The 23,159-nt window shown below is 35.0% G+C and overlaps 1 protein-coding gene across 1 annotated transcript; it reads right to left on the bottom strand.

Annotated features, from left to right (window-relative positions):
* Positions 1–6,810: 6,810 nt before the first annotated feature.
* On the bottom strand, positions 6,811–21,519 carry gda (guanine deaminase). The gene is given in 14 exon segments (NM_001020674.1): positions 6,811–7,429; positions 7,530–7,557; positions 9,918–10,036; positions 12,082–12,228; positions 12,503–12,570; positions 12,685–12,782; positions 16,124–16,231; positions 18,348–18,455; positions 18,553–18,580; positions 19,627–19,732; positions 20,088–20,175; positions 20,753–20,924; positions 21,061–21,149; positions 21,381–21,519. Coding segments are annotated over 14 exon segments (1,353 nt in total). The 5' UTR covers positions 21,507–21,519; the 3' UTR covers positions 6,811–7,361.
* Positions 21,520–23,159: the final 1,640 nt, after the last annotated feature.

A 23,159-nucleotide genomic window follows, 5' to 3' on the forward strand; every position in this document is an offset into this window, starting at 1 on the left:
AGCCATATTCCCAAATAATCAGTCTTCATGACTTTTTGAAATTAAAAATTCCAATTCCAGTGGTTAAAATGGTAATACTAGGATGTAATTTTCACTTGCAATGTTAAATTTCCACTTGTTAAAAGGTATTTTCTTAATATCAACAATGGACATAATGACTCACATGTACACAATGTCAAAGCATTGCTAACTTGACATTAATGTTGTAGTCTCCGTCTTAATTAAATGTCACGCCAAGCATTGGATAAACCTCTGATGCATATGGCTCACTTTTTTGGAAACGCTTTTGCAAACCCTTAATCGTTCTCTAATTGGTTTAAATATACAGGATTTTCAGTTAGGTGTGCAGCAATCTTAACCAGTCTGCCTGGAAACAAGTCTGAGTGTATAAAAAAGCTGTGTTGTTTACACTGTTCTCATAATAAACATACATTTTAAGACATTCAAACTACTTAAATAATGTGTCAAAACAAGCAAACCAAACATACTTTTCTTTGACAAGCTTTAAAAACTATAATAACCTAAATGTACAACAGTCTTTCCAGGTCAGTGTCCTCACCACATATGGTCCACAAATACATGGAGAACTTACAAATGTTATTGTGAGGAACCATATTGTTAAATAGAGTTTTGTTCAGAGTTTTATTGAGATGTGTTGTTGGTGACTGCATGGGTGTTGGCTTGATTGGGGAGCTTTACATGGACATTGGAAAATTAAGATTGAAATCATTTGAAATTATTTAAGACTTAGAAATCAATATTTCAGCCAATTTAGGACTTTGGCGACAGCACAACGTACTGCGCTACCACCAAACTTTTGAAGACATTGTTAATGAACAAGTTATTTGAAATTGTGTCTCAGGTTGTTATTCTGAGGGCAATTCCACATCCACAAATGTAGCGCGGCATAAAATAAAAAAATGCTGTGGTTAAATAATTTCCATATTTTAAAGACAAGACATGGAACATATGAATTTCATGCAGTGCTTCTTGTCCGGTCTGAGATCTACTTTATATCATATATCAATCAGGCAGTGAAGATTATTGATTTTTAAAGAAACCTGATTGTAAAACTACAATAGTGTACAGGCCTGTAGCCAGGGGGTTTCAGGTGGTTCGGAACACCACCTTTCACTGACAAAGGCCAAAAATTTGTCCTTAACATATTCATTCATTCATTTTCTTTTCGCCTTAGTCCCTTTGTTATTCCGAGGTCGCCACAGCTAAATGAACCGCCAACTTATCCAGCACATGGTTTCACGCAGCGGATGCCCTTACACCTGCAACCCATCTCTGGGAAACATCCATACACACTCATTTACACTCATACACTAAGGACAATTTAGCCTACCCAATTCACCTGTACCACATGTCTTTGGACTGTGGGGGAAACCAGAGCGCCCAGAGGAAACCCACGCAAACGCAGGGAGAACATGCAAACTCCACACAGAAACGCCAACTGACACAGCTGAGGCTCGAACCAGCGACCTTCTTGCTGTGAGGCGACAGCATTACCTTCTGCGCCACTGCGTCACCCCTATACATACTCATTTGTCCTATTTTCACTTTTATGGCATCATATATAGTGAAAATAACCCATAGAAAAAATCATTAAGACCAAACGGAATCCTCTGTTGGCTGTCGCTTCATTGTGGCTAATCAGTTTTGGCCAATGCAAACAATTATTTCCAACAACCAGCTGCAAGAAAACATACAATCTGCATAAGTGAAGTCATCTTTCTCTACTGTGTTGTTTTTAAATGGAGGAAAAATTTTACAAGTAACTTTTATTCAAAATCTTGGAACCTAATGGTGGTTAAAGCACCATATTAAATCGAATTTAAATGGTATTTTGCCTATTATTGTTTAATCTAAATCTTTAGGAAATATCTTTGGTAGCTAGCTACATTAAAAAGTGTGGTTTTCATGGCCATCCCACAAGCTAATCCAGCTAAAATAGTGCTTAAAATGTAGTACTTACATTTCACAATTTAATAGAAAATGAGGTGAATAACTGCAGAAAGGTCCACTTTTTGAGAAAAAAAAATGACCCCTTTCACCAGGTTGGCTATGGCCTGGTGTATGTTCACCAGTGTTTGAGCTGGCTTTTTGAAAATTAAAAGTCTTTAAGCGTATACCTTATTATTTCCTCCGCTGGTTAAGCTTTGATATCAAAAATTTTGTTTCTGTTGACGATGGCATCGTTGTTTTTATATTTTAACTAGAGGAAATGTAATTCCTGATATCGAAACAGTCACTCTTACAAGTACTACTTCAGTTCTATATATCAAGATGATTAAGAAACTGAATTGTTGACGTCACAATTTCATATTCAGGGAATGAAATCGTCAACGCGGCTTGCCATACTCCTGTGGTCTAAACCAGGAAACTCCCAGCCAGACTGATCCAGCTCTGACTGATTCAGCACTTCTGACGGCAGGAAGTGGGCGGGGCTTGTGTGGGTTTTATGACGTCACAGCCTATGACACACACACACAGACCTGCCTCATTCACATGCTGCCGCCGCGTCTGTGTGCTAAGCCCCGCCCCCTCACATGTGCTTCACTCATGCCTGTTCTGTTCCTCTCGCTCAGTCTCATTCTCTCTCCCTACTGTGAGCCTCTTTGTCTTCCTCTCTCCCGTGTTTATACACTCTCTCCGTCTGCCTGCTCTCTGACAGCTGCACTTAATGCTGTTTGCTGGATGTCTGTATTTCAAGCCCTTGGGCTAGGGGTAAAAAAACAGAGAGTTTCGCTTGTCGCAGAAAGCTGCATTTTATTTACCACATATACCACATATTTACTGCTGTAAAACAGAATCACTGCGAATAACACTGAGGAACAACACTGCAAATTAAAATAACCTAATTGTGATTTATAGTCTGTTGTTGTTTGTCATAGTGAGAATATAATATAGTTAAGATTTATATGGAAGGGTATTGGTGCCAAAATCATTACAATAAGACATTTGATCACGTTAAGCGATGTCAAGCGAAGCAGCCAACAGAATTGCAGTATTTGTATTTAAGATCGTATTTTAATGTTATTGCTTTACTTTGATATATCAATGCTAACACTCACTCTTCTTTTTTTCATTTTTTTTTCATTAAACTTTGAAGATGCCTCAGTGGTTAGCACTGTCATCTCACAGCAAGAAGCTCACTGGTTCGAGTTCTGGCTGGGTCAGTTGGCATTCCCGTGTGGAGTTTGTATGTTCTCCCCTCGTATTGGGTTTCCTCCAGTTGCTCTGGTTTCCCTCGCGGTCCAAAGACATGTGGTAAATAACAAAATTGGCTGTAATGTATGTGTGTATATGAGTGTGTATAGATGTTTCCCAGTACTGGGTTGCAGCTGAAAGGGCATCCACTGTGTAAAACATATGCTGGAAAAGTTGGCGGTTCCTTCTGCTGTGGTGACCCCGGATGAATAAAGGGACTGAGCCAAAGGAAAATTACTGAATGAAGATTTGTATGGAAGGGCATTGGTGCCAAAAATCTTTACAATAAGTATGACATTTGATCGTGTCAATATGTCAAGTGAAACAGCCAATGAAATGGCAGTATTTAAGATCGTATTTTTAAATATTATTTGTATTGCTTTTACATTAATATATCAACACTAACAATCACTTTTCTATTTGTTTGTTTTTGTTTTTCATTCAACTTTGAGGACAGCATGGTGGCTCAGTGGTTAGCACTGTCGCCTCACAGCAAGAAGGTCGCTGTTTCTAGTCCCGGCTGGTACAGTTGGTATTTCTTTTTGGAGTTTGCATGTTCTCCCCATGTTCGCATGGTTTTCCTCTGGGTTCTCAGGTTTTCCTGACAGTCCAAAGACGTGTGTGTGTGTGTGTGTGAATGTTAGTGTATAGGTGTTTCCCAGTAATGTGTTGCAGCTGGAATCCATTGTGTAAAACATATGCTGGATAAGTTGGCGGTTCACTCTGCTGTGGCGACCCCTGATAAATAAAGGAACTAAGCTGAAGGAAAATCAGTGAATTAAACTTTGACCTATGAAATATGCTTAACCATAAATCTCTCTCTATGAAATTATGAAGAACACTAACAAGGTATCATCATATTATTTACATGTCCATGTTCTGTTATTGCTTCGAATCTCTTTGTAAAGCATAATAATGTCCTAAAACTGTCCCTCATAGGGTACATTCTGTTCTGAGAAGCAGTAAACATGTTTTCTGTAAAGAAACACCTAAAATGTTGAAGGCTCGGGAATTCTGTCTGAGGTTTGCCTGTTATGACAGCATAATTTGTTTACTAAGCAGTGTGTTCAGATATTCATTTCCAAACACAAAAGACCGACCAGCCAGACAGACAAAGAGCTCAGAACGAGAATGCTGGCAATGTGGTGCTACAAACTTTAAATGACACAGATACAACATGTTATAAATAATGCTGTAACTGTTCCAAATCATTAAGAAACAAAACAACACACTAGCAGTAAATTATATAAAAAGTACCATCACGCTTAGAGACATTTTAATTGATAATGTGTCAGATATGAGAACATTGGGACAAAATGAGTCAAATATGACTCACACTCACTAAATCGATTCAGATTTTATGGTTTTGTGTCTAAATCATTAGTGTGATTCATGTAAACGAGACATCATCACTGTAAGCCAGTAGACGGAAGTCAGAGTTGTTCAGTATAAAACAGTATCTAGCGCCTCCACGTGGTTAGAAACTAATTATTACCTCTTCAACTAAACAAATCACATAGAAATACATTTTACCAAAGACTCTGTAAATATTTATTTATTTTTATTTTGATAAACAGTTAAAGCCTGTAAAAACAGACTTTTTCAAAGTTAAAATATGGCTGGGTTAGTTGGCATTTCTGTGTGGAGTTTGCATGTTTTCCTCATGTTGGCGTGGGTTTCCTCCGGGTGCTTCCGTTTCCCTCAGTCCAAAGACATGCGGTAGGTGAATTAAATAAACTAAATTGTCCATAGCGCGTGTGTGTGTGTGTGCGTGTGTGTGTGTGTGTGTGTGTGTGTGTGTGTGTGTGTGCGCGCGCGCGCGCGTATGGTTGTTTCCCAGTACTTTGTTGATGCTGGAAGGGCATCCACTGTGTAAAACATATGCTGGATTAGTTGGTGGTTTATTTCGCGGTGGCGATCTTTGATAAAGGATCTAACCAGAAGGAAAATGAACGGATGAATGAAGTTCAAATATTCCCAAGTCTCTTATTAATTATGGGACCGAATGTAATATGTAAAAAATAACAAAATAATCAGAAAAGATGATTTTAAAATTGTTTCAGATTTACTTCTTTTAGTTTTAGTTTGACTTCTTATTTATAGCTAAATGTGTATTTAAAGTCCATCTATTGTCAGATTTTAGGCGCGTTCGACTTCATGCAGCGCTGCACAGATCGATCAAAATCGGTGCAAGCGGTGCATATTGGTTAGAAATTTTGTCCGGATTGATGCTGCACCGACGCTTTGTGACTGTCACATGCAGTGGTGGAATGAGTACTGAAAAATCATACTTAAGTAAAAGTACCATTAACTTGTAGTGTAAGTAGAGTAAAAGTATCTGTTGTAAATATTACTCAAAGTATGAGTAAAAAGTAGCCCTTTCAAGAGTAGTGAGTATTACGCTGTTAAAAGCTGATGCTTTTACATGTAATTTGTGGATGAGTGTAAACGTAACATTCTGTAGTGCATTTAGTTATAGTCCATCAGGCACACAACGTCATATGACATTAATATTAGGTTCGATTTAGGTTGTGATGTCAGGTGACCACAATTCAATATCTAGCCGCATCTAAGGATAACGTTATTTTGATATCCAATAACGACATCAAATGATGTTTATATTTAGTTGATTTTAGATTGTGTTGGAAAGTAACCAAAATCCAACGTTGAGCCAACATCTTAAACCAACGTCATATTGATGTCAAATACTGACATTTTTTTTATCAGGTATGGCAATCAAAATCCAATGTCTGATAGACGTCATACTGGTAACGTCTTCACAACGTCAAGCTGTAACATCATCAGACGTTGATATTTGGTTGGTTTTATGTTGGCCGCTGGCCTGACCTTGAGTTCTGACGTCAACATGATTTTCATTTCCAGACAAAATGCAATGTCTCCACGACACTGGGGTACAACAGCATTCTATAACGTCATGTTGATGTCTTGCATCTGCTACATTACACATCAACTAAAGTTTAAAATATGATATTGTAGTGGACCTCCCCTTTATGGACACCTCTCACCCTGGTCACAGACTGTTGTCACTCCTGCCTTTCGGCAAGCGCTTCAGGCTACCTCAGACAAGAACCAGCAGACAGAGGAACAGCGTTTTCCCAGAGCTGTCTCCCTCTTGAACTCTGCCCCTCACTCTTAGGGTAAGAGGTGTGCGAGTTATTGTTGTCTATGAATGTGTCAGAAATATCGAAAACAAAACCAACTCCGCTCCTTTAGTGCCCCTCACAGATCCACGCTGGCATTTCTCCCCTTGGTGTTTAGGTTTTGAAAAGAGAAAAAATTCCATCACCTCGTCTAAACTTTAGGGATACCGGGTATCAGATGTGCACAATCCATTTGCACAACGCTTTGGCCTGTTTCCCTCGGTTAAAAGCTTGACAAAGCCCCTTCACGTACCTACAGTTGCTAAGCCACGATTGGTGAGTGGCGGTTTTTGACTGCGGTCGGTTTAGCGAAGTGTACCCCGGTATTTTCAATAGAGCTTCTGCGCTAGCCTGCGGCTAATGACGGTACCCGTGTTTAAATAGTCTTTTGTCTCTTTTTACGCTTTAACAACCAAATGAATGCTTAAGTCTATTTAACTGATTATATTTTAATTACATTACAACATCAACGCTGTAAAAGGAACCTTATGAAATTAAAAATAGTCACATTGAGCTTTCACCGGAACTTTTTAATTTGGCTGAAAAACACTAAGCTGTCTTTGTACTTGAGAGTCATTAACAGTGAAGGAACAGGAGAATCCAGCAGCCAAGAGTCTCTGAGAAGATGTGATGAGTGATGAGATGAGGGTGATGATGATGATAATAACAGCAAATGAATGATCAAAAAGCATTATCTTTTATTGGTAGAAGCAATTAAAATTGATTGAAAGTTAATTAAATTAATATAAAATATTACAAGATACATTCTATTACTTCTCTGTCCTTCATTAACACAACTAGTAAATGGATGACAATCATTTTATACAAAAATAAAAAGTATTAGAGCACCAGACAAGTCAATATGAAATGTATACTGAAGCAAGATGTGAACCACTTATGCTGTAAATCGACCATGTATTTAAATAAATCTGAACTGTGATTTTTTTTTTTTAGGTCAAAAGCTTGTCGTCATAAAAACAGCAACTAAGTATCTGGAAATGGAACCACCTGCCTTCCAGCCACATAGACTTCAGTAATGTTTCGATCATCACCTGTTTAAAACAAACACGCACAAGAATTCAGATAAAACAAGAGATCTAACATAACTAAATAAAAAATATAATATTCAACACAAAAAATTAAGCCATTTACCTAAATTTAAAAACTTCTCCAAAATGACCTGTAGACATGGAAACAAAATCAGCACATGAGATTGGACATTCTTTTCAGTACTACACAATAATAATTGTAAATTATGTAAAATATATTAAATAATATGTCATGTAAATGATATTCATTAATATGGACTGTTTAATGACAATGGCCCCATTTACACCTGATATTAAGATATGATTTTGTCAGTTTTCTCAACCTATTGATCTATACTACACACTGTGGGACGAGATGATGAATTATGCAACACTCTCAGAAACAAAGGTGCACAAGCCGTCACTGTGGGATACCTTTTCAAAAAGTAAACATTTGTACTTGAAGGGTACCTAAAAGGTATATATTAATACCTGCAAACATTAAGAGGAACACTGTTGTGCTTTTTAGGTACTAATATGTACCTTTATTTCTGAGAGTGTAGGCAGAATGTTTTTATTATCACCTAAAATGTTTTCCATGACCGTATGAACCCTGTCTTCTAACATTCCATCAGTCAATATGTAGATGAATCAGATTGCCATTTTCTTACCCTTAGAAAAACTGACTTACGACTTGCATCAGACATCGGATGATTTCGGGCATATCTGGAATCCTCAATGATAGTTTTTGGAAAATGTATAATGAAAGACATGTTTTGATTTATTTGTATTTTTTAGTTAATTTTACCCTTTACACAAGACTTTAATTACTAGCCAATGGATGATTGTAAAATAGATGGCTATATTATAGTATATGATGACATTAGACACCTATACCACGGTTCTGTCATTGCAAAAGAAAAAAAAAGAAGAATGGGGTATGAAATTGGGGAAGGTGGCAGCATATGAAAAAAACAATTGCATGTACAAACTATTTGGGTGTTTATCAGAGAAGGTGCACAGGGAAAATATTTGGCGCTTTTGGAGAAACTGATGCCTTTGCAGTGATGCACATTTAAAAATAAATATTTCAATAAAATCTCTGTTTTTTTTTTTGCTTAATTTATTTGTTTATTGGATTTATGATCACAAATTGCATATCTGTTATATATAACTGTAATACTTGTACATGCAGATATATAGTCACACCCAACATTTAATGTGGTGGGCGTTGATGGTTCAGAAATACAATTTTGGAGATTAAGCACAAGAAAATGTTGGATTTAGTGTATCTGTAAAAAAATAAAAATAATGTTAACTTTGTTTTTTGGCTCGATTTGTATTTATATTTGATTAACCCTCCCCTGTTTTTCTTGGCTCTTTTCTTTGAGCGTGCATTTTAGTTCTTTTGTAGGTGGATGCACCTGCTTGTCCTTGAGGAATAATTGGGAGAAATTAAAAATATGCCAACGAGGAAAAAAAAGTATCTGAAACACTGTCCAAGTGGGAAAAGGGAAATGAGATGTTAAAATGACTTTATTAGATTTGTAAACTGAGGATACTGTTGAATCACTGAAGAAAACAAAAAGTATGAATCATAAACAAACAAAAAATCTATTAAAGTCCTCTTAGTATAAAAACCTTGTCTAGTAGTCTTTAAAATTTGACATGCTAATACATATTTTTGTTTTATTTTTAATAGTTGTATGGTGAGAGAGGCTTAATATTGGTTACATTTTGGCAGTGCATCATTCCTCAAAAGATACGAATAAGCCAACCTAATGTGACCAACTCTGCATCTAGTATTCTGCAATGTGGACGTGTGCTCGATTGTTTTAGAACGTCTGATTTGGTTGCATATGGGAGAAATTTATAGAAATGATACACGGCGGTAAACGGTCAAACTTCCTGCCCTACAAACAAGTGTGTTCATGAGTATACATACAAAGTATAAAATATAATAAAAATATATATCAGTTTGCAACATCAAGCAGCAGATCAAGCTGTTTTAATGTCTAAAAATCAAATGAAGTGAATGAGACCTAAAGTCTTGAGCTAAAAACTTTACTGCACATACAGTATGTGAAGAATATCAATACAATTTGGTCATGCATAGTATCAAAAATGTTTCATTTGAAGTGTCTATCACTTTAAATCATATATTTGGACAAAACTTTAAAGTCTAATCACTTAATAGTATTAATTTTGAACCATAGCATTCATTGCAGTTTATGTTTGTGGCTATCAGAGCAGAAACAGAAATACTTTTCCGCCTTGTCAGACTGAAATATCAGAAAATGCTCAAACATACACTCTCTCCTCAAAGGAATCAGGAAAGTGTTCAAATTAATGGATCCAAACATCAGATGTAAACAGAAATGTGTCTCGCATCTCTACTTGTGAACAAATCAATCAATGCCAGATGTAAACAGAGCCTAAAAGCATTCAAGCACTTGCTGTTTTTCTCTCAGTATGGGATGGAATTAGGATGATCAGTAGGAGCTCATCAAACCTTTGGGCCTTCTCCAGGAAACGCATCGATCGGTCCATCAGGAATGCAAACATTCACTCGCAGGGCATCAAAGTCCTTTCCCACCTCAAAGTTTCCAATCTGATCATCCAATGAGAGAGCTGCAGGCAGAGTGGACAACAGCTAGGCAGGTTTATATAGTGCACTGCGCTAATATTACATAACATGTTTGTCGATGAGTTGGTTTATGGGCATGTGCATACTTTATTATACTTCTTGAGCCATCAATGCATATGGTTAAGTGTTACAAACTTTCCTTTATCAGAGTAAGGGTTAGTTCACCCAAAAAATTCAATTGTGTAGCTTGTATAGTTTCAAACTGTTAAAAAAGTTATAAGCTTCAAACTGGAACACTAGATATTTTAGAAGAAATCCGAGAGCTCTCTCGTCCTCCATAGACCGTAATGGTTACAAGACATTCAAAGTCAAGATAAACCCTGAAAACATTGTCAAAACAAAGTGGTTCAATTGTAATCATATACAGCTCTAAAAGCTCCTTTTGTGAGGGGAAATAAACGAAACATGATTCTGTTCCTCTATATCTTCTGTCCCACGTCAGGTCAGAGTGCATGTTTACTAAGACAAAATGATGTATTTATTTCCGTCGGCAGTGCAATATGCAGGTGTTGTATTGTAGTAGTAAACGCACATCCTTATCTGATACAGAAGACACTGGCGAGTGACTTGTTTCCATGGTATTTTTGGTGTACAAAATTGTTCATGGAGCTTCATATGATTAGATGAACCACTGAAGTCACATAGAATGTTTTGACAAACTTTTTGGTTCTTTTATTTGACTTGTGACCATTGTGGTCTATGGATGATGAGGAAGCTCTCGCATTCATCTATACCTGTATTCAGAAGATGAACATGATTGGAATGACACTATGGTGAGTAGTAATTAATAACAGAATTAAAATTTTTGGGTGACCACATTTAAGCACCAACCAATCCTCATAGCTAGATTTTTGCACCTTTCACCAGTTTTGCACAGCATGTAAATGCATTAAATCTTAAATGTTAGTAACAATATGATCGTCTTGATGATATCTAAAAGCTAGAGTGCTCCAAAACAGTGACTACGTTTACATGGACATCGGTAATGGAACTATTTGCCTTAATCTGAATAATACCGTAATATGATTAAGGTGTTTACATGAGTTGCTTTTTGAATGTTCCTTTCATGATCCCATTTTACATGTTACAGCTCAAAATTTTATTAAAGTCACTGTATCACCACACGATCCAAATTTCCTCTGGATTATATAATTTTGTGTTTCATTTTTAATTTGTCGACTTTAACTGCGGTTTGGCACTTTCACTTTCATTCAGGAACATTTCATGCATGCCCCTGTGACAAATGGGATATTGGGTATGAGTATGACCTGCTGGAAGACTGCTGTTTTAATGAAATTTGATGCCACATGGGGAAAAAACCACCACATTTCTCAATGCAGGTATATATGGTCCTTCACTGACACAGTAGGTGCAGAGAATAGTGTCAAACAGCTGTGTGTGTATGGAATATCCTATCGCAAAATGAGGCGAAGTTTCTCCATGATGGTAATTGCAGTGTTTACATGTCTGTATTGCACTTCAATCATGTAACTAAAATCGGCATACTCCACATGTCTTAATTCGATTTCTGTTTAGTTCGATTATGACTTTAACCGCATTCAATTAATCAAATTGTTGTTTACATGGTCAACTCTTAATCAGAGTATTGTCTTAATCCTATTAAATGTGGATTATTGGTGTCCATGTAAATGTACTCAATAACACAGTTCGCCATTGGAAGATATAAACATCCAATGCTTTCAGTTTGTCACTTCTGCCCTAATAGATTGATTTTTTTTATACTTACATTGTTTCTTAATTTAACCAGTTTCTCATCAAATCTTGCTGCATATTTAAATGCATTTAATTCTCATGCAGTAGAAGTGCTAAAACACTGCATCTTGAGAGGATAATATATGAGCCATGTTTCCCGCTGACATGCAGCAATTAAAGAGTGTGTAATTGAAGCCACTTTACTCACAAATAAACTAATTGATTAATAAACTCTAATAAAGTTTATTTGCATATTTTTAGAGTTAAGTTTAAAGGAGTGTGCATGTAAACACTAGGTTAAGGGTTAAATTATTACCTTCACTGCCTCCAAGTGTGGCCAGTCTGAAGACCTCCTCAAAGGTCAGAGTCTGATGCTGAGGGTCCTGGATGGTCAAGGCTTTAGATGTGTCCAGAGTTCTTCTCATAGCATCTAGTATGGATGGAGAGTATCCTCCTGCTACATCTAGATATGAAAACCATAACATAGAAAATCAGTACACCGCTTCATCAAGAAGATGACAGATGCATTATGCATATCTAATCATCTACATGGCAACACATTAAATAATTATATATGTTCTATATTAAATTGGTAAGTGATTTGAGTTTACATTTATCACCTATTATCTTTAGCTAAGAATTAATAACTTACTGCAATATGGAAAGTGACATAGCAATAACTCACGTAGGATCCAGTAATGCAAACGCAAAAAACAAGCAAACAAACAAAAACATACCTGTTCCCAAACCTAGTTTCACTTTGTGGTTCAAAACATTGCGCACATCCAGCATGCCACTGCAAATCCTGGGAGAAGAAACAGATGATAAATGTATCACATTTATTATAATATGTTGATTATAAGTACTAATAGTTAAAAACTAATAAACTAGTGAAAGCTATTAGTAAAGAAATACTCACGAAATGTTACTGTTAGGACAGTGAGAGATCGCAGATCCTGTTTCATGGAAGATCTTCAGTTCTTCATCAGTTAAGTAACACCCATGAGCCATTACAGTCTGCAACATTTACAACATCACCGTTAACATCATCATCATCATCAGTTTACATGATTTTATTTCAATCCTGCTTGAAGGGGCTATTTCTAAAATAAGGGGCTTTTAAAAAAAAATCTTTGTGTGAACAACATATTTCAAAACACAAAAAAGAGACTTCCAAGTTAGTGTAACTGTACTACAGATGTCACAAGTTCAAATCCTGGCTTACAAGCCCTTATGTACTTTTCAGCCTGCGACCCCCAAAATGACAATGCCAGTGACTCGTGACCCCCAATATTCTCTGAGGTGGTGGTTATAAATACAGACACCTTGTATGCAATGACGCACACACACACCAATAGACCCAAGTCTATTCTTTGTTTTTTTTTTTATGTATGTCAGTGCTGTAAATGGGCTAGAAAGTTTAACCTGGTATTATAAAATCAGTCTGCTGCATCTGACGGTATTGCTGTGTCTTTAGTATAATGTAATTACCCGAGAAGTCGCAAAACTCGAAATCCAATAGAACTAGTAACTATAAGCTACTATAGTTACCAAATTGGTTTTAGTAACTATAAACGACAATTTTGTTTCTCTTTAGTAGGTTATTGATAAAATACAGTAAGTCTTAAGGTTTAATAAAAATTTATTGATGTTTGAAAATCACCGTGCGACCCCCCTTCATTGTCCCGCGACCCCTCAGGGGGTCCCGACCCCCAATTTGAGAACCTCTGTACGACACTATCACAATAAAGGTAAAAAAACTGCAAATATATAAATTTTTATAATTAAGCATCTGTTCAATAAGAATGCATGTTAATACCTATTACAAATATATACCTTCTACATAATTATGGTCAATAGCATTAATCTGCTATTCAGATATGTATGCTGTGAACTACAGACACTTTTTGAAAACACAGCATTTAGTTGATTATAGTAAGCTCAAAATGTTGACAGCTTTTTTTCATCCATGGCCAGTTTGCCATCAAGAAAGCTTTGTAATCAAGTGGACCATTAAAGAATATGACAAACATCCCACAGAAACCCTGTAAAATGCATCCATTCATCAGATGATGACCTCAAAACTCCTCAAGTGTTTCCAATTTTGTGTGCCATATGTTTCAGCCATTTCTCCTCCGGCCACTACTACTGAAAACTCCCTTAACCCTTTATAGGGTACTCATTAAAAAAAAAAAAACTTGAGTATTACTGGGATTATTTCAACACTTTTGAACTTTACAACATAGGCTCATTCTGAAAACGTAGCCCTATATACATTTCTGGAGATCGTGAATTATGTAGCCAGAGCTATGAATGCTACAAGGTGGTACGATGTTGTTCTTTTTCTTGCTTACCTAATCGCTTACATCCGTATGGATGTTTTTTCGCTGTTACCAGTTTGTCCAGTAGCTCGACATGTACGTCGGCGGACTTGAGATGAAGAGCGAAGTTGAGCAAGACAAAGGGATTTGAGTCCGGTGAAGAACAGTTCCGGAAAGCAGGTGAGACAAAAACAAATGCCAAAAATAAAATAAGTAAACGGGTTGAAAATTTGGTAAATTCTGAAAATGTGGTAACAATAAAGGCACTTTTCTTTTTCTGGATTGCTTTTAAAACACTCCGGTTGGGTTTAGGGAAGGGAGTGGGCGGGTCAATCTGTGCTTTTTAAAACACTATTGGTTGGATTTAGGAAAGGTAGACGGTGGGAGGATCAATCGGGTGGTCAGTCAGTAAATCAGTCAGTCAACAACGGCCTCTGGTGGATTCATTGAGAACAGCTGGCACGAATGGCAAATGTGAGATCTGAAAAAGCATACACAGAGGCCTCTGGTGGATACGCAAAAACAAAAACTGCAAAAAAACATAGCTCCTGGGACGTTTTTCACTCTCTCCAGAAATGTATATGAAAGAAAAAAGCAGTCTATAGAGATGACAGTGTTCATTTGTTCACCCTAAAACCCCACATTTATAATGCCTCTTAGTCGCTGACATTATCTTTAGCAGGTACTGTGAAAATCTAATGGCGGACAGCTACTTCTCACTTAGGACTATCTATGCTAATAAAAGATAGATTGTCATTAATGGATGAGACTTTCCTCCTCTGATGACACATGCAAAGGAAGAAATGTCAATCACAGTGCTTCTGCAGACAGTTTTTTATTAAGTGTGATTATAAGAAATGAAATTGATATATTTTATTATTAGAGTATGGCTATATTCACACACTGTCACCACACGACTTTATTTAAACTCCTTATAGAAGTGATATTTCACCTAATAGGTCTCTTTTAATATGTAACGTGCATTTCTATAACATTTATTAACCATAAGCCCAAAGTGCTTGGTAATTGTACAAGAGGGTCTTTTCCTAAAAGTTGGCTGTTCTGATCTTCTCTTAACTAAAATGCTCAGATGTTTTGTTCCCCATGACTAATATGATAAGTATGAATCAATAATTAGATAAATACAAATAAATAATCTCATTTTGAAATATTAACTTTAATTAGTCTAAGTCAAAAAATAAGACTTGCACTTGGTTCTAGATCATTGAGGAAAATTATCTTGTACTCAGAATTCATCAGCAGAGAATGTGAAAAGTCAGACAAATGGCAATGCACTCTACTGTCCTGAACTCTTGATCACAAACTCATATTACAAAGCACATGACTCTGAAGCTCTCATGCCAGGCCTTTACAACCACAGGGCAACCAATAAAAAAAAAAAACTAAATACTGCTTAAAAACTATTGGTCTACTAAATCTGCTCAGCATGAAATCTGTTTATTCACATAAATGTCCTAAATGAAACCTATGAAACGCTTTAAAGTCAAACAGCTGGATCTATTTGATTTATTTATTTATTTTCTATGTGCAATTTGGTTTAAACCCTTAATGAAGGTTTTTTACACCTTAAAATAAAGATTGTTTTACACATCTCACTGCTGAGATAGCATCTTTAAATAAATGTAATAAATGTGAAAAAACTATGTGAATAATGTGAATAATCATTTACAACTGTAAAGTAGAAACTTTATATTTTTATTTTTACAAAATTCACTTAAACTTTATATATTATATTGTATTATTATAATATATTATATTTTATTATATTATTTAATTTGATCATATTATATCATATATTATATTATATTATATTATAATTTTATCATATATCATATTATGTAATATTATATTATATCATATTATATTATTTTATCATATTATATTACATTATATTATAAGCTATTTATATGTTGCAACAATACAGCTCACAACATAATAAATCTTTAAAATGAAAATAATTGAAAGTATTAGATTTGTAGTGTAAAGGTATTCAATTTAAACGAGACACAGTCTTACCCTATCTGTAAGCAGGTTGTGCTTGAGGTAAACATCAGTATAGGATCTGCAGTCTGGAAACAATCTCTTCACAAGCTTCAGTTCTTCTTTGTTCTCACTGATGTGGCTCTGTTCAAACAAGTAGAGCACAACACTCGATTTGATTTAGGGGTATGATTAAATGATTTATCCCATACAACAAACAAATTGTTCCTCTTTAACTGGTTTTAAGAGATGCATAAGGAGTTACTTTACTTTGTTCTGTAATTTTGTAAAAATTTTATGTGTATGTGACTTTGTAATTTTATTTGAGTGTATTATTATTCACTTGAAACTGTAATTTAGCATTTGTTGTGATGCAATTGTTTTGTCATTGTCCTTTGATTATTATTATTTAGCTAGAGGCTCTAAATAAGCCTTATGGGCTTGTGACTCTTCCTGCACATTATGGCTTATTTTTTTCTGTTTTATTCTAATATTTTTGTATTCTTGTGCAAAAAAATAAAGTAAAAGTAAAAATAAAAGTAAAAGTCTACAGACTATTTTAATGCGGTAATGTCATTGACCCATAAACATTTCAAGCTTGTTATCAAACTATTTCATAACAATAACAAGGGGCAATTCAATCATGACTTAATGTTAAAACAGCTCTCATAACATTATTCATCAATATGTCAATCGTCTTGGATTCTCGGAATTATCAGAAATAAAAAATGTAAAACAGGAAATAAGCTGGAACAATTGTTTTTGTTTACACCCCTCAAATGGTCTATTAGTGGCCATCATAAAAATGATAACAGCTTAACAGTTGAATATTTACTCATACTGAATGTAGATTTTCAGCTTACATTTATCAGCACTCATTAATACGAGTTTATAACTCACAAACAACAATAAAAACATTCTGATACTACAGTGAAAAGTGATAGCCTATTACATAGACAAAATCCAGAAAACATTTTATTAAATCTATTTAGGACTTTTTTCAAAAGAAGTGAAAAATGCTTAACGTGTAACATCAGTAACGTTCTGCATACATTTATATTATGGGCTCATTTGGTTGTCTGTAAACTGTAAACCCCACTGTTGTCATTGCCAAAGGTATTAAGTTAATATAACGTCATTCATTCATTTTCTTTTTGGCTTAGTCCCTTTATTAATCTGGGGTCGCCACAGTGGAATGAACTGCCAACTTATCCAGCACATGTTTTACGCAGCAGATGCCCTTGAAGCTGCAACTCATCACTGGGAATGTTAATATAACTTAACATTACTTAAAATACCAAGTTTTGGCATCAAAACTTACAGGTGTATTTAACGTACTCATTAGGCAGCAAAAAAACTTTTAATAAATATTTTAAGTTCTCTGAACTTAACATGTAAATTTCTTTAAATGATTCACCACCTCTCTGTTTAAATGATTGGTTGCGTTTGAAATTCTGCCTTGACAACCACAAGTCCAAAGACATGCGCTATAGGTGAATTGAGTAAGCTAAAATGTCCATAGTGTATGTCCCTTTGGAGACTCGTTGGGGATTGAACGTTGGGCTTAACGACCCACCTCGTAAAAATTAGATGTTAAGAAACACCAACATGGTGCGGCTAAATATCAACTTTGATATAAACTGCCCTGGGAATAAGTAAGTAAAGAATATAAAAGCTGAAAAATTTGGAAGTTTAGTCTGTTAGCCTTTTTAAGTTATTTAATTAATTAAACATTTAAATTAATTCAATGAAGACCACATTTGGTCAACTCAATTAACTGAGTAGTCAATTTCCCATTACTCAAACGAACAGAGGGATTCACTTTCCTCAAATCATTTGAGTAGTCTCAATCGGGTTTACAGTATGCAGAGTATATTTTTAACAAACTTTATAGGGTATTTGGTCTTTATAATATTTTTTCTCATAATAAAAGTCAATGAACATTTGAATATTTTCCTCCACTTTGTCCTAGTAAGATTCAGTATTTGAATATGTGCATAAAAGAGTGTAAACTTCCATCTTAAGGTCAATGGCCAGAAAGCTGAACACACCCATAGTTTACTTCATCATTGCCTTTCACAAGAACTGGAAGCATAAAGAACTGAACGTTAACACCATAACATGCATTATGGCCATGTGTCAATTAAAACTCTTAGTTATCACATATCTGAACTTCTGTCATGTGAACAATAGTTTTTACTTAGTTGATTGTTTAATTGTTAGTTGTTTATCAAGGTAATGTAAATGAAGGAGAACAAACCTGAATGTGAAGCTTTGTGTTGTTGGCGATCTCACCCAGGTCACTGAGCAGTGCGGCAGAACAAGAGGGAGCGAAACGAGGAGTGACTACAGGCTTTACATTTGGGTACTGAAACAATGAGACAATTCAGTCAAAACTGCTTAAAAGCTACTTTGATCAGCATAAAAATACTACAATTCAATTAAAAAGAATGAACCCCATTTACCTCCTTCTTGAGAAGCTCCTTTATGAAACTACAAAAGACAAGAGGAAGCAGAATCAGATCTTCAAGGTCATCGATCATATAATTGGGCATCAGATTTAGTATCAGGTAAAAACAAACTCTCAAAGCAAATAAGTTCTTCTGTTTAAACTTAAAGGCATAATTCACCCAAACTAAAAATTCTGTCATTATTTTCAATCTTGTGTGAACTTGTTTCTTCAAGTTATTCTGAAAAATTTTGGAAAAGATGACTTCCACAGTTTTTTATTTTTTGTTCCAACTATGGATGTCGGTGACTGCTTTTTCACTGAACTATCTCTTTAAGAAAAAGTGTGTGTGTAATGAGTACTAAGTTATGGTGACCTGTTTGTTCCATTCTTTATTTACTTACTTTCCCTCTACTTTTTGTTACAAATGTTTAAAATAAATAAAAATAAAACTTTAAAAAGTAGTTTTTAACAACAGCAGAAGGTTTTGGTGAAAAACAGAACCATTTTTATTATGTTTTGTAAAGAACCATACTATAAATGTGCATCATAATGTTATACAGACAATGTTATTTTTATGATTATTATGTCACTTTTATCATGTCTATATAGCATTATTAAAGACATAACAATGTTATATAGACATCATAAAAATGACTTTTATTTCTTCTGTGAAGATTATATGAATGATCTTAAAAAAACTCTTTCTACTTTATATTACAACGTGTAGAAATAAAATGGTTACAAACAGGCACATGCATGATGTAAAACCCCAGAAGAATAATTTGCTGAGATCCTCCAATATTTTCTTAAAGGAAGGTCTGTGTAGCAACTTATGAGGAATACATTTTTGTTAAAATAAAAATAAATCTCAGATTTTTCAGTTAGGTATGTCTTATTTACGTTTAATATCAAAACATTCAAGTATAGTCAAGTCATGAAAATCTTGATGGACTATACAGAGAATTATCATTCCAGGGTTTAATGTCATCTCTGCATATGAAGTCTTGTGTAAGAATGTATCTTCAAAGTCTATTTTTAGAGTGTGAATTGTTCAGAAGGAGACTGGTACTTTAGTCCTCAAACTCACCGATCAGTTTCTCTTTTACAGTCGCTTGAACTTTCTTTGTACTGTGGAACTTCAGAATTGCAGTCCATGCAAACTTTCCCCACTAAAGCTCTCTGTCCAAACTTATCTAGTGAAAAAGAAGCAAAAATACCAAATATTACTCTCAATTAATGACTGCATTTAAGAGACACATGCATTAACATGATGGATAAAAAGCTATAATTTAATAACATTATAGTTTGGGCAGACTTATTCACACAATGACACCACGTGCACTTACTGTATAGTATTACATAATTTAAAATGGCAAATACAAATGCTGTTACTCAACAGAGTGACAGGAACAACAGTCAAGATAGGATAAAGAAAGACAAACTCCAAAGGTTAGAGAAAGGATGTGTTTGCGTTCGCCACCTCAACGCTTCAGCCAGTTGCAGGGGATAATTTGTAAAAATACCCATGTGTGAGTGCAAGTGTTTTACCTGCAAGCTCTCCGAGCAGAAGTGAGGCATCAGTGTGTATGGTGGCAAAATAACAAGCAGTGGTAGTGCCGTTCTTTAAAGTTCTTCTCTAAAGTGCAAAACAGTTGACAAAAAAATTTTAAATTTACTTTTTTTTTTTACCTACAGTATTGCTATAGACGACACACAGAGACAGACACACTATTTTCCTCTACCTATGCACTTAGACACTTTCTTATAAACAAATTTGGCAAAACATTGTGCAGTTCTGAGTGTACTTCACACAGGTGAGTGGGCTTGACAAACCACCTGTACGAGACACTCATTCCTCTCTCTGTGTGTTTATGTATGTGTCATGGGAGCTATATATTACTGTTCTATGATGATTTGAAGGGCTTTTTTTATCCTCTTTTCTATAAAAGTTGCTTTGAATAAAAGTGTCTGCTAAAGGAATAAATGAAGAAGAACTAGAATTTGAAATAAAAGTTTTTTAACAAATCATTTTCCCTGAGTGTGAAGTTTAAAAGTGTGAAATTAAAGATTGTAACTACATTGTTACAAGAAAATAATCATTATTGAAAAAAGCATCAGCCAATGGTTTGTCTTACTTGGTAAATAATGTTACATTAATAAAGTAGAGTTATATTTTTCCACTTATACATTTATTTTTATTTAAATGAACTTACCACAACTTTAGTGTAGATGTTATTGGCAAAATCCAAGTCTTTATACCTGGCTTCCACTGGGAAAGTGTAAGTGTTGAGCCATTCGAGCAGAGGCAAGTCTAATGCAGTGCCACTATAGCTGTACTGAGACGCATGGATGTGTGTATCAACCATTCCTGGCATAAGGAACTCACTGCAGAAAATAAATACATAAAGATTTCAATCCTGTACTTATTTTTAATTCACACATTTTGGCTTGGTGATTGCAAATCTGCTTCATAAAGTGTGTGTGTGCTTGTTTTGGACAACCATAATTGTACGTTACTCACTATTGTCCAAGCTGTTTGATGTCTGACGTTTCAAAACCCCATAATTTTGAAAGTCTGGTCACATTTTGATCTTTATCAATAAATGCTATCTGTTTAGAAAGAAAATGACCGTTATAAACAAATGAGATATAATATATGGAACGACCAATTAAATAATATATAGCCTAACAATAATACTAACAAATACTGAGAGCTGTAATAAGCAGTATTGTGAGTAATTTAGGATATAATACAGTTGTAAAGCCTCGTTGTGACAAAATGAACATCGATAACGAAGATGAAATTGCATAAAAATAATGTAAATTACGTAATAAACATACCTTCCCCTCATCGTCGACTCCTAAGACAGAGTTGTGCAGTATTTCCACTGCAGTTTGCGGTGTGGAGTGAACAAATGTCCCTCTGAAGACATGCGCAATGCGTGTGGTTGTTTCGTTCCGTTTCATTATTGCCTCAATTTTTCATATGCGGCTTGCCTGAACTTTTATATAGGACACAAGGCATTGCAAAATTACTAGGAGGACTACATTGTCATAAACCGGTAATCATTACAACAGCTCTAACGCGTCACGGGATACATCCAATCAAACTCTTATAGTCCAAAGGGACGTTCTGTAATTGGTGATCCTGCACCACTGACTGGTGGGTTTTGATTCATTAATTGATACAATCACGATACGAGGTAACAGCCTAATGATAACAATAGTAATAATACTAAAACGTTAACATATAAAAATGTTCAGGCTATTACAATATTATTTGTGCTTTTCACCGACATGATGACGCATGTACAGGTGTCATAAGTGTTACTGTCATAATTATAAAACAAACAATTAAGGCATTTAAAATTCTACATTATACATAAGACATTATAAACTGTCGAAATTCATTTAAACAGTGCGATGTTTAATAATTATAATTGTATTTAATTATTTTGAAATAAATTAAGTTCTGTTTACTTTGCAGTTTGATTAGAAATGAATTGCAAGAGATTAACTGAACCTTAGGTGGTCTACTGTTTGTGAAGATTTTGAAAGCACATTACTTTGAAAAGACAACACATCCAATGAACAATAGTTTCCACAGTTACCTCTTCAAAAGGTTTCACAATGCACAAAGCATTAGACAATGTGACAAGTTTTATTTTAGAAGTTTAGATGTTCCCGTTTTCTTGAATAATCACTGGCAGGAGAGAATGTTTTTTAATTTTTTGTCATCAGTAAGCACTTTTTTCACCATTAATGCATTCAAAACTATAAAGTGTACTTTAAATAAATAAAAAACTTGGGGTCATTGTGTCTCGTCCTCGTCCCTCAGCATTAATATTTGTGAATCCTAGACCACAAGTTCGGTCAAAAAGATACATTTTTGAATTTATACATGATCTGAAAGCTGAACAAATAAGCTGTGGATGTATGGTTTGTAGTGATAGGATACTATCTGACAAGATACAACAGTTGACATTTTTGGAATCTGAGGGTTTTTTTAAAAAAAAAAAATCTGCCATCATTTAGCCTACTCATCCTTGATTTACTCTATTACAAAGTTTGAGATATTTCTTCTATTAAACACAAAAGAAGATATGACTGCCTAAACTGCAGTTCTGCACAAAACGTTTGGCCAGAGAAGAAACTAAGCCAGGCTTCTCTCGAGTTTTTTTCCTTCACTTTCGTCAATTTTGTTCCTCCCCACTGGCTTGCTTGGTTTGACTTGAGGTGCTGCGCATGGATGGATTCGCTCTTCAGTGTTTTGGACTTTCAGCTGTGAAAAATCACAGTGGACTAAACTTCAACTCTGAAAACTGGTCTAACAGTTTCAATTACTAGAACTTCTGTTAAGCTGATTTGACGCAATCTACATTGTAAAAGTGCTATAGAAATAAAGATGAACTGAATATAATGAAGACTGATGACTTACATAGTTTGTTTTAATTCTTACAGGCTTCCAACAATGTTCTGTTTAACAGAAACAAAAAAAGTAGAATAAAAACTCTTTGAATAACTAAAAAGTAAGTAAATTATGGCGGAATTATCATTTTTGGGAGAACTATCCATTTAAAATAATCTACAAATTAGGTTACATCTTTAGTAATGCATATT

The sequence above is a fragment of the Danio rerio genome, chromosome 5 (genome assembly GCF_049306965.1).
Source record: "Danio rerio strain Tuebingen ecotype United States chromosome 5, GRCz12tu, whole genome shotgun sequence".
NCBI classification, from domain to species: Eukaryota; Metazoa; Chordata; class Actinopteri; order Cypriniformes; family Danionidae; genus Danio; species Danio rerio.